At 37.0% G+C, this 19,789-nt stretch overlaps 1 protein-coding gene across 5 annotated transcripts in view; it reads left to right on the forward strand.

Annotated features, from left to right (window-relative positions):
* The first annotated feature begins 4,179 nt into the window (after positions 1-4,179).
* gria4b (glutamate receptor, ionotropic, AMPA 4b) overlaps positions 4,180-19,789 on the forward strand; it is a 97,989-nt gene continuing 82,379 nt past the window's right edge. For 2 of the 5 annotated variants that reach the window (XM_051878115.1, XM_051878114.1), the window contains exons 1-2: positions 4,182-4,657; positions 7,304-7,462. In XM_051878115.1, the coding sequence (XP_051734075.1) occupies positions 4,570-4,657; positions 7,304-7,462 (247 nt within the window). In that variant the 5' untranslated portion in view covers positions 4,182-4,569. Of the gene's footprint in view, positions 4,658-7,303; positions 7,463-19,789 lie in introns of all 5 variants that reach the window. The other 3 variants (XM_051878116.1, XM_051878112.1, XM_051878117.1) reach the window with 3 other exon arrangements.

Below are 19,789 nucleotides of genomic sequence, written 5' to 3' on the forward strand. Positions count from 1 at the left end.
TATTTTAAAATATTTTGATGTTTTAAAAAATATTACATATATGTAAAATATAAAAACAAAAGTTTTTGAGTTTATGATATGAAATAAATACATTTTATTTTTTAAGAGATTAAATAAAAGAATGATTAACTGTTTATTGATGAATATTATTTATACATTTATTGATTTTATTTCATTTTAAGAAATATAGTTCACAATATTTTTGCTACACTGTAAAAATATCCACTTAATTCAACTACTTAATTCATTCAAATTGGCTCATTTTCAACTAATTTTTTCAAACCGTTTAATCTTGTCTAATTTTGTATAACTTTCAAAAACTGGAAATTGGTTAAATTATTTTGATGAGGTAATGATAAAGCATATGCTGCCATGACTTATTGATCATATAATTTTTTACAGTGTACAAGACCAAATTGTGTGTATGGGTTCATAAGGTAACGATCGCTTGTGTCTCTGATAAGATAAGCAGATTTCCCCAATGTCCTTATCTCGTTTTCAGAGATAATGTATTAAATTAGTGTTCTCAATGTATAAATTGCCTAGCTGTTCAATACGGCCTTTAATTTTCCTCTGCACCTCCCATCCCATTCAGTTATTCATTGTGTTATTCTTTACCCTTGCCTGCACATTATTCTTTTCTTTGTTTATTTGACTGATTACTGCTCCTCCTTTCATATACATCACTGTTTGTATTTCCTACCATGCAGGTACTGATCCCTGAGGGGGGTGGGTAAATGGTAAATGCCATCTAAAAATACCCCACCCCCAATCCCTCCCCTTACCCCTCTGACTCAGCTCATCCCTTGGAGTAACCAGCAAAAATGAGCGAGAAAATGGACGAGTGACGACACTGGTACAATTACACATTCTCAGGGAAAATGTCATGTGTTTGAAACACTGCTGGGCCAGAAGGGATACATGGAGTTACTGTTTATGAAAGGGGAGAGAGTACTTTTGCATAGAGAGCAGATGTGAACACACCCACATGCATTTATTATACAACTGATTTCATGGAAATCAGTTGCTGTTTCACTGAGAGACAGCTTATGGCATAAAAAACTGATAGACGGAAATGTTTCTCATTGACAGTTGTGGAAAAAAGTTCATTTTTGACCCTGTGTGAGAGAATCAGCAGTGGGCTACAGTGGATCAATGCATGAAATTAGAGCGTTTGCCCTTTTCCCTATATTAATCTGCCCTATGTCCGAGAGAAGACCCCTGAGCACCGATTGCTGATCAAAGCCCCTCGCTCCCCCACAGGCCCCCGGGGGCCACGCCATAGACCTACCGCAGCATTTCTCATTCAAGCCATCTGCATTGAGAAAAGCCTCATGAGGCCCTCATCAATCATTGATCTACTTTAGTGACTGTAATTCCAATGAATCTGTCGACGGATATGAGTTTAAATCAGCGCACTAACATTACGTTTTGTTAGTTAGTTTGTTTGTTTGTTTGCACCTATCAGTTGCAGGTTGGTAAAAATCCATTTGTATTATCCATCTCGAGTCCAGAGGGCTTGTGCCTTCTGTTGTGCGGTAACTATTTCTGCATCAATACTTTCTGCAGCAGAAGGATTTATTTGACATCGAACAGGCAGACTTTTCCATTCTCCCTTCAGCACCAGAAGTCCTTGTTTCAGACTAAAGCACACTTGACATTGCACATACGCCTATAACAAGCTCCCAACCAATCATGCATTCACGATAGGATGCCGTCAATAGAATTACCCCTGAATTTTTAAAGACATTCCTCAAAAATGCAAGGAAATTCAATTAATCATTGATCCATCCTTCTCAGCGCAAACTGACTGATCTCATTTCAGTTCTGGGTTTGTCCGCAGGCTAAATATTATGAATATGAGGATGTTCAAGATAGGAAGACTCATTGTCGCTTGATCTCTCTTGACGTTGCACTCTAAATGCCTTGATTTTCAGGCAAAGTTGTAAGTACTTAAAAACAGTGATTCATAATACATCAATTGTTTGGATTCTTGTCTCTGTGTTGCAACACAGCTTTCGTACAAGAATCAGTGTCAAGATAAAAGAGAATCGTGATGCTATGCCATTACAGAGCCATAAGTCTTAGTGTGTATAGACAATGATAAAAAGATAATGCATCGTATCAATATGAATAGCTCCAAAATGAAGCAGTCCAAGGAAGCCAGTGGGATGCCAAATAGTCAACAAAACTGAGGAATATAATATGAACCTTCAGCAGTCTCTGTGATGTTGCATTGACCCAATCTCACGACCCAGTCGAGCCAATTTAATTTTGTACTTCAGCCAAACAGGCGATGCAGTTGACTTCTTGAGAGTTGCTGAGATACCAGCATCTGGGTATATGAAAAAGGCAGAGAGACTAATGATTTTGGACACCTCATTTACCACCAGTCTGATAAAGTAGGAATTTTGTGTCCATGATCTTTAACTGCGAACAAGTATAATATAACCTATCATGTGAAAAAAATATTATGATGACCTGCAGGGAATGTAGTCACAATACATGTGTGTGTGTGTATATTATTTCCTGCTTAGGAAAATGTGTGTGTTAATTAGATGCCCTGTTTTGCTGTGCTCCAGTTAAGTCAATTTTGACAGAGTCGCTCCATAATTGTTAATTAAATGTTGTGAAATGTTATTTGGAGTGTATACATTCAATATGAAACCACAGCTTGTGTTTTTAATCATAAAGCATGTAAACAAGTAAACTTCTTTATAGAGATAACATAGAAGTTGAGGTTTTTGCACATGCTCTGTTTTGAATTTCAATGGGGCTGCAATTCAGGACCTTGGACAGAGACACTGAGGTTGACGCCACTCTACAGAATGTCTGTTCACGCACAGTGAATGCCATGGTTGGTTAAAGCTGCGTAATTGATTCAGCCATTTAAATCTGATGGAGGACAAACGACAAAGTGACATTTAAAAGTCACTTTTGCAAGTATTTACTCATTTAAAGCCATCATAGACTATTTGAGAGGGTAAGAAAGTCTTTATATGAAATACAACATTCACCTGTAAAAAAGTGTTATTTTTTCAGTACTGGCTTCTGGGTTCTCTAGAGCACCAGTAAATATATAGTTTTTTAAAGAACTTGTGGCATTAGACCAGGGTTACCAGATTTTCACAACTAAACCTGCACAATTGCTACTCAAAACTAGCCTAATCGCATTTCGGGGGGGGGTTCCCCTGGTAAAATTCACATTCCAGAGGCTAAATATCATGTTATTTGGGGTCGCTTTAACCCGCGGACATAAAAAAACAACCCACTGAAACAGTGTAAAAGTAGCAAAATTCCGCGGGAAATCCGCAGACTTGGCAACACTGCATTAAACTCCCTTTTTGTTATAATTGTAATCTTTATAAGTGTCGCTTGTTGACAGCAGTACAATCAATACATTTGTACAAAACTAAATGTCACTAACCCACTGCTCATTTTTCACAGACAGCGTTCCTTAAACTTAAAGGCTAGATGAAGCAGTAACAGTGATATAGAAAAGGAGGAAATTGAGATTGTGATGAACAGTATGATTTATGATTCATGGGACTGAATAGAATAGGGAGTTAAAGACCAGAAAATGAAAACTCAGCGGTCATTCATTAAATGTCAACAAAATGTGTTAAATGTCTTCAGTCTCTTTCAAAGACTCATGTCTGCCATTTGCTTTCTACCCTGTAACATTATGTTTCAGTGTCTAAATTTAGGATTTGTGTCTCAAATGTTTAGAAATACACTGGAAAGTGTCACAACCCTCCTTTATGGTCAGCCATGATTGTTGTAGTCTTTTCTAACATGTAAATAAAAATCTTGTGTGGATGTTGGGTATTGTTATATATAAAAATGAAAAAGAACCTCTTAATTCAGATTATACCAGTTCTTACATTTAACAACATCCATCAACATAATCATAAATCAATGTGAAATCATACTTTCTTACCACAGAATGGTTTTTAGTTCCATAAATCATGTTTACTACTCTCAGGTTGTATGATAGTGATTTCCCCTTTTGTATAATTTGTTTAACTGATGGTATTTTTCTCCTTTTAATATTATTAGCTGTTAAATGTCACGTATTTGTACACTACACATACGCTGCACAAAACATTCTGGACTGCACATCTGACAGCAAAAACAGCCACGTATCGTTCACACTAGTCGCTGTTCTAACTAGTCCAACTTAGCTTTTGTTTCAGTGGGATAGTCCAATCGAAAGGGTGGTCGCGTTATAACTGAGCTTTCGCCTCGGCTGAGGAGAAGTATGCTGTCTTGGAATACGACATTGAAAGAGAAAGAACACACGAACCTCAAGCAGAATGAGTGTGATGGAGTAGAGAAGGCGCATGTGTAATGAGTGTGTAGCCTATGTATATGCAGACACTGCCCACCGCTGTCGCGCTCCCCCCATCTTGCATGTGGACTGTCTACCGCCGGACGGAGTCGCACCAGGGTTCGTGCCACTGCAGGGGAAAAACCCGGCAAGAATGGATTTCTAACAACGTTTCTCCTTTCTGTCCTTTACCCAACTGACGTCATCCTCAATGTCTCTCACAAATTTTAACTAACAAAATGAGGATTTCTTGTAATCAGCTTTTACTGCTATTCTCTTGCGTTTGGGGACTCACTATGGGTGCTTTTCCGAGCAGCGTTCAAATCGGTAAGTACAGCGATGCTTCTCAAAGACACGAGCTTCACGTTAAGTGCCGTAAACCGAGTCAAATGAATGACAAAAATAAGACCGTCTGCAGTGGGGGTCAACTGCGAATGTCAGTGCGCAAATAATGCGGCTGGAAGTAGATTTGTTGTATGACAGCAAATGAAATTTTTGGGGGCAAATAGTTTTTTTCGATACTTTTTGATTGTTTGTTTGTTTTTAGCTGTCAACCAGATCAGTGTGCCACGTTTTGGTTATGGCACCACTGCAGTGCTCTCCGTTGCTCCAACGGGATGTTGTTCTGAAGATGAATCATTCTGAAGGGCACAAACGCAATGAAAGTTTATTTATTTGTAAATGAATGCTGTGTAAAATCAAAATAGTACGGATAAATTGTCACAAAGCGGCTTAAATGTCAATTCACCACCTCGTGGATAGAAAGTGGCTTAATTTATTCCAATACTGCATCAAGCCCCTGTGTCATAAGCTCTGAGACTCCTGGTGCCTGTGAGATATATACATGATCTCACTTAGCCTATTATTTTGACGAAATGGTCTAAAGTGTTGTCTAAGGAATGTAATGCCTTGAACACACTGTAAAAAAATCTATCAAATTTACAGTAAAAAACGAAAACTAGCAGCTGTGATTCTGCGAAATTCAATATGGTGAGTGACGTTTCAGGCATTAAGGGAGCGTTTTGTTGCCTTTTACATTTTGTATATGATTTATTATTGAAACTATTTAATATTGAGTAGCCTGGACAGAAAATAGACAGTTAGTTGTCTACATATTTTTCTTTTAGCCAACAAAAATAGTTCCAAAAGTAGCCAAAGTCTTAAGTTTTGCGGGTCACCAAGCAATGAACACACAGACTAAAAGCCAGAACTGTCTATAGTGGAATGGAGCAATACAGTCAAACCAAAATGTATTCAGACACCTTGAACATTTCATTCATTAATACAGTTTTACTATAGTTTTAAAAAAAATGGTAATAAAATTTGAGAAACAAGATCTCAAAGTTAAAATGTGTCAGAAAAAAATTAATCTTAATTATGTCAGATAACACTTAAGCAAAACATGGTCAGATCAAAGTGTCTGAATAATTTTTCGTTCCAAATTTTTATCAGTTTTACTGGTAGTCCACTGTATGAAGAATTTTTGAGTATAATATGTCACAGTTTATTTTGCTATCCTCACTTACATAAATGAACTATAGTGTCCTGCACCCACTAGTAAAAAATATACGAAAAATATAAAAAATGTCTGAATAGTTTTTGGTTTGACTGTAGATATTTCCTTGCTCAAATCATTCTGTAATCACTGAGCTCCAGCTCCACTTTGGGTTTTACATTTCACGCTTCTCGCCCACTAGTGAGAGAAACCCACAAATGTTGAATACCTATTATATACTGATAACCACCAGAAGCAATACATGTCAACAGAAAGTCAAACAAATCAAAATTGGCCCTTCCATCCTGAAACATGTAGAAACACACATCCTGCCCAACTGTAGGCTAAATGTTGGCTTTGCATATTATGAAAAGCTTTAAAATATAAACAAAACACTATAAAACAACTACTGATTGTTCAAAAGCAGGACAGTGAACACTAAAATATTAGCAGTCCTTTATTTTTTATAAAGGAATGCTAAAAAAGGTAGAATGCTCTGCAGAAACTCACAGTTTGAATCTTGTAATAATGCTGTAGTCTTACTGTATTCCTGTAGATGTAATAAAGGGACTTTTTTTTTTTAGATCGCATTATATATTACATGTTGTAATCCCATTAAAGTTACTGTTCTCATAAAAATATCATTACTTGCGTTACGTGTAGGATTTCAATTAGTTCACGGCATCTGGTTTCTGCACATGCGCACATTTTCGCGCGCTTGCGCTGAGCAGCATGAAGTTCAACGCCATCTCGCTTGCTCTCAAGACAAGTAAAACGGAAATTCACGTTTTATTTTCTAACATCTACAGAAAATAACGTAACTGCAAAAGGCAAGTTATGCGCTGGGGAAGACGACTCTCATGTTACAGCACACACATATGCCAAAGTACTTGCCACATCAACCCGTGTTTATGAGCCCTTTGAATTGTTTAATAATATAAAGTTCTCTAGTGCTTTGGATAACAGGTTGTGTGCTTTCCCAAATCCCACATCAGCTTACTTGGTCTGTGGCTTCTGCCATTGATTATTTTCAAACGCATTTTTGAATAAAAATGCATTATTCGCAGATGCCAATCAATGAAATTGGTCAATTATTTACATTGTTGTGTACAAGGTTAATCAATTAAAAAAATTTACTCTGCTATTTTTATTAAATTTTTGCTGTTAAAATGACAAACATTTTTATAGTGCGTAACATGCATTTTAATATTCCAGAGAGATGTCATACATGTGCATAATGGGGTTATTTGCCTGTGAAAGCTCAGTAGAGTGTACACTTGACTCATCTGATGTGGCGTGTTACTTGAATTTCAGTATCCTTGAACCATGTGTATTTTTGTCTCATACATCTCTTTTTCCTCTTAATCAAATAGCCGGTTTCCTATTTGATGTCTTTGGTGCAATGTGTTATTTTTCTTCTCCTTTCACTTTCTCCTCACTTCTTTCTTTCTCACTACGGCTCTCCCTCTTTCCTGCAGGCGGGCTGTTCATCAGGAACACAGATCAGGAGTACACTGCCTTTCGGTTGGCCATTTTTCTTCACAACACAAGTCCTAATGCATCTGAGGCCCCTTTTAACTTGGTACCCCACGTGGACAACATTGAGACAGCCAACAGCTTTGCCGTGACCAATGCCTGTGAGTTCAACCTGCTTACTAGTTATTTACATTAATGCTGTTTAATTAGCCACAGAAATAGGATAGTAGGTGATATTGTTTATGTTGAAGGAAATACGATGGTTCAGATCCCACTTCCAATATGAATAGTAAACAATTTAGGCTAATGAGAATCGTACCGGCTACATGAACTGAACAGAAGCACTAAAGGCCTTCCATCCAGTCAGCGCTGGTGAGTCTTTGTGAAATCTGTCCTCCGGCTCTCAACTGGCACAAATACAGGCTAAGTGCATGTAGCGAGAGTACGGTATATTCGCGTGTGCACCCTTCCCCCAATGCCCTGAGCTGGGTATTCTCACTGTGTGTTCATGTGTGTGAATGTTTGGATGCATTTGCGTGCATTCTGCTGACATATGTGCTGGCATTGCATAAATGTTGTTTGTATTCGGATTTTGCAATAATACAGACTAGGTCTGCCATAGTTTGTTTATGAACCCCTTCTGGTATTTCTTCTGTGTGTTCCCATGTTTAGGACTGTGGGCCAGAATGGTGGTTGTGCTTTAAGCTGGTTACAATCAGGTGATGTTACAATATGGTGAAACATACTTTCAGAACATTTTTTTTCTGTCATTTCCAAACAGTATTTTTTGACCTAGGGTCACATGGTAATCGTGCAGATCAGCCATGGTTGTGCCTGGACTTCTGGTTCTTCCTCCTTGTGCCTAGTTCACTTGCTATTTCCTTAACATAATGTTTAGTGCTCAGATCTTACCAGAGTGTTCTTTATTTTCTAGTTGCTTATCCACTTTGCTGTGATATGATGACCTGTGCTTCCCAGGCAGTTGTGCTTTGTGAAAAGTTTGAAAATATGCTACACAAGAAATGTTTTTCTTTAACTTCTTGCAGAGACAGCATCATAAACCCCATGAAATCAAAATTGGAGAATTGCAGATTTCCTGTTACTTTTAAAGCCATCTTGTGTATAACTGTTTGAAGCAGATACACACATTTAAAATTGACAATCTGTTCCAGGAAAATGGAGGAATATTTTGATGACTCCTATTGCACTGGACAGTTTTTCGTCCAATTAAATTCTCCTTAGAGAGAATGACCCTCCTTCTTATATCACCTGCAGAGCTCAACAATAAGTGTTTTGCGTTGTTTGCCACTGTTTTTCAGTTAGATGCAAATATGAATTTTATAAAGTTAGTTTTTGCTGTATAATGTTCTTTTTGTAAAAAAAACAAAAAAACAACAACCATTCTTTCTGTAAAATGTAGTACATTTTAGTACATTTTCTAATAAATGTATAATTACATTTATTAGTACATTTTCTTAGAAATTTAATAGAAATTTTCTAATAAATTTCTTTTACATTTTTTAGTACATTTTCTTTGTCATTTTTTGTGAAGAAAAAAAATATAAAGAACTTAAGTTCATAAAAAATATAAATATTATTTTCAGAAAATATATAAATATATTGCTATATATAAAAATGTATATACATTTTTTGTCTTTATGCCAGTGAAAATCTGAACTACTGACCCAACTGAGCCAGAAGAAAAATCCTTACTACTGAGCCCTGACATGTCACCGACTAGCAAGTAGCAAATCATGTTTTATAGCTGTGATGTGACTAAAGCATTTTGGCTATTTTAATCAAAAGAGACAATCCCTCCACTATGTCCTGCCCAAACTTTCTGTTTCCTTAGAAAACACAAGACAAAAAACTCCATTCGTAAAGCGATTTTTAAAAAAAAATTTTTTAACAAAATTATATTTAAATGAGAAAGTGTCTTTTTATTATTTCTCAGACAAAATGCTGCATATTTCTTTGTGAAATTGAAATATCTTTATAACAAAACTAAATTGAAATTTTAAAACAGATCCTAAATCAAATAAATAAATAAATAAATAAATAAAGAATACAAATAAAAGAAATCTCTTCATATGCCAGACGAACAAGATGTTTATTTGCTCTATTACAGGCTGAACTATCTGTAGCCATTTAAAATGAGAGGCAACCACTGCATTTTAATCATGATTCCAACAAAGATGCTGCATACATGCAGCATTAGCAGTTTTTAATTTAAATTAGATTGTATACTTTTTAACATTTGAAGAAAAAAAAAATGTTCCGACTTTAGCTGTAAGCAGACGGGCTGCATGAGACCGCAAATTGACAGCAGGTGGCGCTTATGGAACAGCAGCAATACAGCGCTTCCATGGTTACCGCTGTAAACAAAGCAGCGCTGTGCGCTAAAACTACTTTAAAATGCATTGTACGGAAGTAAGATGAAAAAATACCATCTAAACATTTCTGAACCCAGTCAGCTCTCCTCAGATATACATTCATATAAACCCCCGACTCAAAATGTATCGCGATTCATTTAGCATCTCAACCGTCTTCAATCGTCACGTTTTAATCGATTCTCAGCCTGTTCTGGATGTATCGTTACATCCCTAAAAAACACTTTTTATGCGTTTTTGCCATTAATTTACAGCATTTTAGGAGCCTGGAAACAAAACAGGATTCAAAGTGCAAGTTTTTGAAAGCAATACCGTTATCGTCTCCATGTAAACTACAAAAACGAGAATTTGTGAAAACAGTGACGTCATGCACATGCGCATTAAGCGTTCAGTCTATTAACGTGTAGTTTTTCTTTACAAAGTGACATCGCCAACTACTGGCCTGTCAGCATAATACAGCATTTATAGTCGTTTCCATGGATCCGTGTGAACGGGGATCGTTTTGACAATGTTGTCTTCTGTACGTGAATAACGCAAAGAAAAAACTTTTCCTTTTTTAGTACATCATTGTCGTGTAAACGTACCCTAATACTCCTCATCCGGTATCAGAACATGTTGTGTTCTCTACACTCTGAGACCTGTCCCTGATGATAGAGTTGGGCCCCTTGAACGATAATGAGGAATTTGTCTGAAATTTATATAGCCCGTTTAACCTTCTCACCAGATTATCACGGCATCGTCGTGGTAATTTGAGCCAGCCTGATAAGTTCCTGTTCTATTACTGTGTATGAAGAATCGGTTCAGTTAAACAGATTAATCGCCCAGTTCGTCACTCGCCATTTTGAGTGCAAGTGTAAATCACTGCAGAGGAGCAGCAGCCCTGCTTGTATAGCAGTCAGACTACCAGCGATCTGACGTGGTGTGCCACATCCTCGGCATCTCATCCTTTCCTTGCTTCCTCTGTGGCTGTCTGCAGCTCTGTTTGCAGTGTGTTGCACATGATGGCTTTTATTCCTCGCTGGGGAGCCATCGCTGCCACGGGAGGATGAGTAGAGGACAGATTATTCGCTCCCAATGATCTTTCTGCCTTCAGCCGCCTGTTTCTTTCCCTCCATCCTCTCAGTTCTGCAGTGTTATTTTACACAGTCATAGGTTAAATTAAGCGGGGAATGACAAATGCGTGTTTTTGGGGAGGGTGAAGGGCAATTTTGCATAGTAGGGATTTGTGTGACCTCTAGGACAGCCGTGCAATTGGGCATGTTTTCAGCTTCTCAGCAGTGGGTATGTCAACTCAGCAGCATAGTGCTGATAGAAGCCTCTTTTTGTGTAATTCAGTCATAGCTGAGACAAGTTCGTTTCCTACTGTCGTATCAGTGTGCATGATAGCATCGCCACATGGGCATATGCCCCTCTCCACAGAGCTACGCTCAACCTATTTACTCACAGCGCCACATGAGTGAACGCTGCTTTATAATATGAGAACAGCAGCTGGATGAAGTGTTATTGGTGCTTTTAAACCATTTATAAAGAGGTCAGCAAGTAAAACATTTGAGATATTTACTTTTGCTGCAGTATGTTACAGTTATTCTAGCCCCAGAGAGTCTCTTGTTGTATCTGATATCTTTTAAGGGATAGTTCACCCAAAAATGAAAATTCTGTCATTAATTACTCACCCTCATGTTGTTCCACACTCGTAAGACCTCTGTTCATCTTCAGAACACAAATTAAGATATTTTTCATAAAGTCCATAAAAACTCATAATCAAAAATTCATAAAATGGCTCAGTGAGGCCTCCATAGACAGCAAGATTATTAACACTTCCAAATGCTCAGAAAGCTACTAAAGACATATTTAAAACAGTTCATGTGACTACAGTGGTTCAACCTTAATGTTATGAAGCGACAAGAATACTTTTTGTGCGCCAAAAAATCAAAATAACGACTTTATCAAAACACTGCTTCGAAGCTTTACGAATCTTTTGTTTTGAATCAGTGGTTCAGAGCGTGTATCAGACTGCCAAAGTCACGTGATTTCAGTAAACGAGGCTTCGTTAAGTCATAAGTGTTCAAAACGTTTTTCAAAATTTCATTGGTCCACGTGACTTTGGCAGTTTGATACACGCTCCAAACCACTGATTTGAAACAAAAGATTCGTAAAGCTTCATTAAGCAGTTTTGAAATCGCCAATCACTAGATATTGTTGAATAAACTCGTTATTTTGGTTTTTGGGAGCACAAAAAGTATTCTCGTCGCTTCATAACATTAAGGTTGAACCACTGTAGTTACATGAACTGTTTTAAATATGTCTTTAGTAGCTTTCTGGACATTTGAAAGTGTTAATAATCTTGCTGTCAATGGTTAATTATCAAAAATATCTTAATTTGTGTTCCGAAGATCTTACGGGTGTGGAACGACATGAGGGTGAGTAATTAATGACAGAATTTTCATTTTTTAACCCTTTAATGTATCTCAAAATTTATTGTGCCAGTAAAATGGTCACAAATGTGACCAAAAAAAAGCAAGAATAATTTATAATCTAGTTGTTCAGTCGTTGTGAAAAAATGACTCTTATTAACTTGTTCAGAAGAGTCAAAATAATTCAGGAAACAGCTTTAAACTTCTTTTGACTTAGTGGTTTATAATTAGACTGATTCTGTAATTTGTAAACTAGTGATGCACCAAAATGATGGCAAATGGAAATATTAATCCGAAACAACAGCACAAATAATGAATTTATGATTTCTGCCGAAATAGTTTTGGAGGGCTGAAATATTGGGTCTAGGGCTGGGCGATACGACAAAAAAAATAAAATCTCGATTTTTTTCAGAACGAATGACCGTTTCATGTTTTCAAATTTAATTTTTAAAAAAAAAATGTTTAACTAGTCAACTTAAAAATGTAACTACAAATTGATTCAATTAACATTCTCTTTATTAACAATCTGGTTAAAAAAAGTTCTATTCCAAGTGCACCGCACTTGAAGTGATCAACATGGTGTAAATGTAAAACAAATGACTTATTAGTTAAATATTTTTCCAAAAAATATGCATGAAATATGAAGGCAAATATTGTACAAACTTACCTTAAGGGAGGGGTATCACACACAGTTTCTGCCAATCTCATGTTAATCTTAAGTACCTATAGAGTAGTATAGCATCCTTCATATCGCCAAAAAGTCTTTAGTTTTATCATATTTATAAAAAATACATACGCTGTACCGAGTCTTTCCGAAAACAGCCGAGTGCCTTGAGGCGTGTCGTTGTGAGCGGAGATAGAGTGACGATCTGTCACGAGCACGCGCAGCTTTTGCGTAGAGATCGGCTGCAAGCTATCGATGGTCTGCTAAACAAATATATTTAAACACACGCTATACACCATCCCTGGATAACTTTTGAATCACTATAATGAATATAGCGTATAGTGAATGATGAATAATGAATTTATAAATTCACTACGTTCGTATTGTTTACATTATATGCACTTAGGCACCTATTGCCAACAAAACAGACATTTGAAGCAGTTTTACTGACCACCTGTGGTTCCGACTCATGTCCGGGAACATTATCACTGTGACCACTCCATCTTTCAGTTTCAAACGATCTGTAAATCCAGCATAGAACTGGGCTTTGTTTATGAAAACATAAAAACACGAGAAAAACACGAGATATTCTCCATTCATTTTGGAGAGATTCTCCACCAATAAAAACGCGATTGCAACTATCAGTTTCTATGGTTATTTTAATGACAAATATCGAGAGCACATCAATGTAATGCGTGAGAACAGCTCCACTTAACGCTGGGTTCTTTAGGAAGCAAGGTTATCTTTCCCTCACAACCAAAAACACATTTCTTTGGTGACATTGTTGATTTTGTGAAGTCCTGTGACCTGTGCAGCGCTGCCGACGACTTCCGTAAAGCCAAACGCGCGTTGATGGGCGTGCTCTTGCTCTCTCTCTGGTAGACGTATGCGCGCGCGCCCTTCCGTAAATGCTTTGTAAAAACAGAAAATAACAGCACCTTTCAGCCTGTCTCCATCATGCAAACATGAAATATCAAACATACAGTAGTAGTTCTTTTTAGGTTTTTGCATTCCATCCATTCCGCTATTTTTCCTATATTGTTTTTATGTTTGGCGGACATTTGGCTGTTGCACTCATGTCTCATGTCTTTTGCAGCGTCTCACCCATGAAATGGCATTTTAAAAACGTGGAGCCCAAGTTAAAAAAAAAAAGTTCAACTCTCATCTAATAACTTTGCTTTTTTCCCATTCCACTGCCTGCGTCTCGTTTTTTTCAATGGAATAACACATCTCTGAGTGAACAGCTGCTTAAGACTAGCGATGTGTTCTGCGTCACTGTAGAGCGGTTAATCAGGCGCGCCATCACTCGTGCAGTGGAACCCTCCAGGCTATTAAGAATAGCATGTATTTGTGCCTGGGAAGGTGCTTTTGGTATAGTGTGGTGGTGAAAGGCTCTGCAGCCACCAGTTCTTTCAAGCTGTTCAGTAAAAGCCTGGATATGGTTGAGTCATTTTCTTGTCTTAACATCATTGCTGAATTGTCAACATGTCTAATTGTAAAAAAATTTTCAAAACCGTGATTTTTCTATTTAAATTCGAATTAATCATTAAATTCGAATTAATCGAAAAAATCTGAAAAATCGCCCAGCCCTAATTAAATATCAGGTCTGAAATATTGCCAGGAAGCTCATTGCTGAAGAACTTTACTATGACTAGTTTATCACCTCTGAACATGACAACCTGAACAGCATACCAAGTTCAATTACCCAAATTTAATATCCAGATAACCAAAACTTAGAAGATCCAAAAAGTTATTTAGATGTAAATAAAATCCCAAATGGAATATGGTCATTATATAAAGTGATCACATTTCTTCACAAGACTTGGATTAAATCGCTCAATTCCTATGGATGTGTTTTACAAAACTGTTATGACATTTTTGGATCTTTTCATTTTTGGTCATCTGGACTTTCTATTGAAAGACAGAAACCTCTCAGGTTTCACTAAAAATATCTTAATTTAACTTAGTTAACCAAAGTCTTATGGGTTTGGAACACCATCAGGATGCATAAATAATGACAGAATGCATTTCAATTTTTGTTGGATTTGGATAAATGAAAACTCTGTTTCAGTGTTTCAGTGCATCACTATTGGAAACTAAGAATGTCATTTGACTCTTTAATTTTTCATTTTAGAAGCCTGTGGATCCCTACTCTTTATTTTAATCTGGAACCCTGTAATTCTGCACCACTAGCAGCACTACAAGCTACTTGACTCTGGCTCATCCAATGGCATGAGTTTAGGGTGAGAACTATGGGACACTATTTTTCAGACCTCCTTGACAGCCTCTGTGTGCCCTTGATTCGCCCTTTTGCCAAGCATATACTTATTATATTTGCAGTTCTGTTTGGTGCCACTAGTGGCACAATGTTTTTTAAAATGCACCTTTAAAATACTGTGTTCAAGCTTATGCTCTTTCATTTATTGTACTCTTTCATTTTTATCAGCACAGATCAGAGACGGGATACTCTGAACAGATTGTTAGAGAGAATTATGGGAGGAGCTGTAAAGCTGTATGGAAACAGTGTGCAAAATAATGTCTTCAGTGCCTTTGTTCTGTTCCATCTGGTTTTAAAATGTATGAAGCTTTCAATCAGGCCCCTATGAACACTGCAAGAGTCTCTTAGCTTTGTTTGGTCTGTCAACAGAGAAGATTATGTGGCAAACAGATAGGGCTGTGTCCATATGTGTGTTTAAAGCCACAATGTCCCTCTGTCCCCATCATTCTCTCAGAAGGCTTTCTCTTCCAAGGGGTTTGGCTATCCAAAAAGAAAAGAAAAAAAAATAGAGAGAAAACCGCACAAGCCAAGCGGTGACGAAAATAGCCAGGGGCTTGTAGGGACTGTTTCACCAGATTGGATCCCTCTGTGAACAGAATTCATCCCATATCGCTGTTTCTCCCTCTGCCTCACTCTCGTGGATAGAATATTTCAACATGGTAACTTTCTGTCTGTCTTTCCTCCAACTTGCTCATTAATGCGTGGGTCTGATGTTTGCATAAGTCTCGCTGAAATTCCTGAATCAATAGTTGTTTCCTGCAGCCATCTGCAGTGAGAGTGAAAAGGGGGTGAAAATCTCCAGTGATGTCGAGTTGTTTGATGGAGAGTCATACTTCCTTCCTGCTTGCAGCTCCAATTCTCCTTTTATTGACAGAATGATATCTGTATTGACAAAGATTCATCAATAATTGGAAGCTGTGTCAAAATAAGAAAATCTCCTTTTGTTTATATCAGGGGTTTACAGCTTTTTGTTGCTACGGATCCCCAAATATGATGCAAGGGACCTCTTCCCTAAAATATAAAGGCGTATGTATTTGTATGTACAATATAAAGGATCATTTATACTGCCAAAATATGTTATTTTAATATTTAATATTATAAATCTGTACAATATTATCTAAAAAATATTAACTTTTTATTATGATGACACACTGTATGTTTTTCTAACCACCATTAGAGTACATGTATAAACCTGAAAATCTAGAAACCTAATATTTTTGCTGTCAGTAGAATAAAATACTTGTGATTAATCTCATGATTTCCAACCAGTCAGAAAACATGTCAAATTTTATTTATTTAGCATTTTTTACAATGCAAACTTGTATTAAATTTGTACCCATTTGTTTCCCCCCTGGGTGGTCCCGAACCCCAGTCTGAAAACCTCTGGTGTATGCTGTTGTCTTCATCAAAAGTCTCCAGGGTGCCGACATGTTTTAGTAAATGTGTGGTACAATCTCTTTTTGCACTCTGCTGAGCCATTTCCTCTGTTCTCCCCTGGAGGCAGGGCTCTGGACACCCTTTGAGTGGTTGGGATTCACCTTGTGATTGAAAGTCTCGGGCGGCTGGCTCTCTGAGGATCTTGGGGAGTATTTTTGGGTTAGGTTCGATCCTCCTGCTTCAGTGGGCTCCGCCGTCCATCTGAATGAGTTCCGGTGAGGATCTGTAAATAATGAAGGGATGGAGGCGACTGTTTGGGCTACTGGGAATGTCGGAGAGGAAGGAGGGGTCTGTAGCGGTGCAGGGTTTCCTCGAACAAGACATTAATATGGCCAGACAGTGCAGAGAACACACAGGGAGGTCCAAAACATGACTAACAAAAATGCTAACTATACTGAAGCTATTTAATAGCACAATATATTTTTAAATATTTATTTATGATGATATTTTGCTTTAAATAAGGGTATTTATTTTCAAAAAATAAAATGAAACAAGAACACTCAAAAACTGATGAACGGCAGATTTTTAATGTAGTTTGTAACAAAAAGAAGATGCAAGGACTTAAATGAGACTGTGAATCATTTATTTGATCAGTAAAAATTGTTTAGATCGGTAAGTCATTTATTTACACAAACTATGAAAATGAACTGGTTCAGGAGTGAATAGGACTTCTCGGCTCTGTATAAACTACTATTCAAAGGTTTGGGATCAGGAATTTTTTTTAAAGAAATTAATGCTTTTATTCAGCAAGGAGACATTTATTTGCTCAAAAGTGACGTTACATATTTTTTTTTTTTTTTTTTTTAATAAATGCTGTTCTTTTGAACTTTCTATTCATCAAAGAATCCTGAAAAAGTATTACTGTTTCCACAAAAATATAAGCAGCACAACTGTTTTCAACATTCATAATAATTAGAAATGATTTTTGAGCAGCAAATCGGCATACTAGAATGATTTCTGACAGATCATGTGACACAGAAGACTGGAGTAATGATGCTGATTTAGCTTTGACATTGCAAGAATAAATTACATTTTTAAATATCTTTTATAATGTAATCATTTTTCACAGTATTACTGCTTTTCCTGTATTTTAAAAAGCTTACTCACCCCAAACGTTTGAACAGTATACTGTATGAGATGATTTTGTTTTAGATAGGTGGTACTACTCAGCACTGATACAAAAAATTTAATTGGCCAATATTTCTTCCCATTTACTTTATTATTAGTCCTTTTTTTCATGTATTCGGATCTCACAGAGCAGTCGTTTTTATCAAAATTCAATTTTCCCAATGATTAAAAAATGCTTGGCTGTCCCCCAAAGCATTCTCGAGAATTCCTTTGACTAGTGTGTTTGCTGAGGCCAGATATTTTCTATGGATTCTTTTCAGTAGGCTCTACTGCATCTATCTTAACGCTGTGCCAATATCTCCACAGATTAGAGCCTTTGTATCTACCTCAAAGTGTTCGCTTCACTGAGCAACTGTCACCGTCGAGGCCAGGTAGAGCCGATAGATTGGAAACCCTCTGAACCTCTTTCAAAGTCCCTTTCTCTCCCTGTGGGATTCTTACCTATGGCATCTTCCTCTGTCCTTCAAGCTGTGCTTCAGAAACATGGCGGGGCTGGAATGATGGATCACCTTAGACCTACGCACAAGGCAGGGAGGGATGGGTTGATGCTGGGGACAGGGTGGCTGTCCCTCAACTCTCCTCTGGCAGGTCCAGTGCTTTGTCAGCCTTCTTTCATATTTTTTTTTTGCCAGTGGTTTAGACCACCGCTACATGGGAAACGCAGATGCATGCTCCCCTTGGACGTGGCTGTGGATGTTAGGAGGGGCCAGGGCAGTCTCATGAGGGAAGTATTTTATCTTAAACCACCAAAACATCACATTTGTGGCATTCACTATTCAGTTAGGAGGATTCTGTCAAAACCTTGGCAATCCTTGGATAAGATCATGTGTTTGATTGCAAAAAATTAATTTTTTTTCGCTAACACGTATTATAACACGCTACTCAACACGGCTCAGTGAAGTGTGTCAGTGACTGCATAATTTACTTTCCCTTCACTCATTCCACTCAATGAACGTGACATATGCGTCTGTCTTATATTGTGACGTCTGCATCTGTTACAATTGTGTGTGTGTGTGTGTGTGTATGTGTGTGTGTTCGTTCTTGTTTATAGTTATTTTATAGCTTATTTTTGGGGTTGTTATTGTGTTTTGTCTTTTATAATTTTAATAGGCCTAGGCTGTACCAAACACTAGACATCAGTGGTCGCCAACTCGATCACGTCAACTGTAGCCTATGAGACTGTTTCTGTAGATCCTGTAAATAGAAGACGAATTAATTTAAAGCTAAACTGAAACAGAAACCGGCATTATAACCTCTCTCGTTTGGCACAAATCCAAATCCACGATGTATTTGGATGCTAAACTATATTTATCATATAAACGCTCTGATTGTACACAGACTATTTAAAATGAGCAGTGTAACTTTTTATATATTTGGTTGACTGTATTTTATTTTGACAATGAACAGGCTGTGATGTCAAGTTACTAAAACCGATGTTTTAGTACGGCGCCGGCGCGATCACTTGAATTTTCTTATAAAGGCGGAAACGTTAAAATAGGCCTACTTTATGGTCATAAAAGTAACACCATTACAATCTGTGAAGGGTTATCTAGGCTTATTATTTTTGTACACTATATAAAAACAAAACATTGCTTGTAAAAATAAAGAAAACAATAAGAATTTTCTGCCGTCTCAGTTTCATTTCGGTGAAATTACTTCTCAAAAATGAACCGAAACTCAGCATAGCCTATAGATATAGCATATTTATTACTTGTCGTAGTTTTCATTTTATTATATGTTAATTATTAAAGTGAAATATATTTCGCGTAAATACGCTGTTTATCCCTTTTATATGATTTTACCCTGTTTTTTCTCCGTTCACAGAAGCGCTGCAGGTGCCTGATGATGATGAATCCTCATGTTCTGTTGTTTTCTCTGCTATTTGTTCATGTAGGCTAAAACTAAACCCCTGGGATTTTTTTTTCTTCATTCTAATTTCATTTAATTCTAATTTATCATAATATTGTCGGTTAATTAAAGGTTAATAATGATTGCATCGGTTGAAGGTCAGAAAAAAAAAAAAAACGAAATATTGACAAGGCAACATCTCTAATTTTCGTTGAGTTTAAGTTTTTCAACTAATATTTTTATTTTCTTATATTTCAGATTTATTTCGATTAGCATAAATGTTTTTAATAGTTTTAGTTTTTGTTAGTTAACTATAGCTACCCTGCATG

Source organism: Ctenopharyngodon idella, chromosome 21 (assembly GCF_019924925.1).
Source record: "Ctenopharyngodon idella isolate HZGC_01 chromosome 21, HZGC01, whole genome shotgun sequence".
NCBI classification, from domain to species: domain Eukaryota; kingdom Metazoa; phylum Chordata; class Actinopteri; order Cypriniformes; family Xenocyprididae; genus Ctenopharyngodon; species Ctenopharyngodon idella.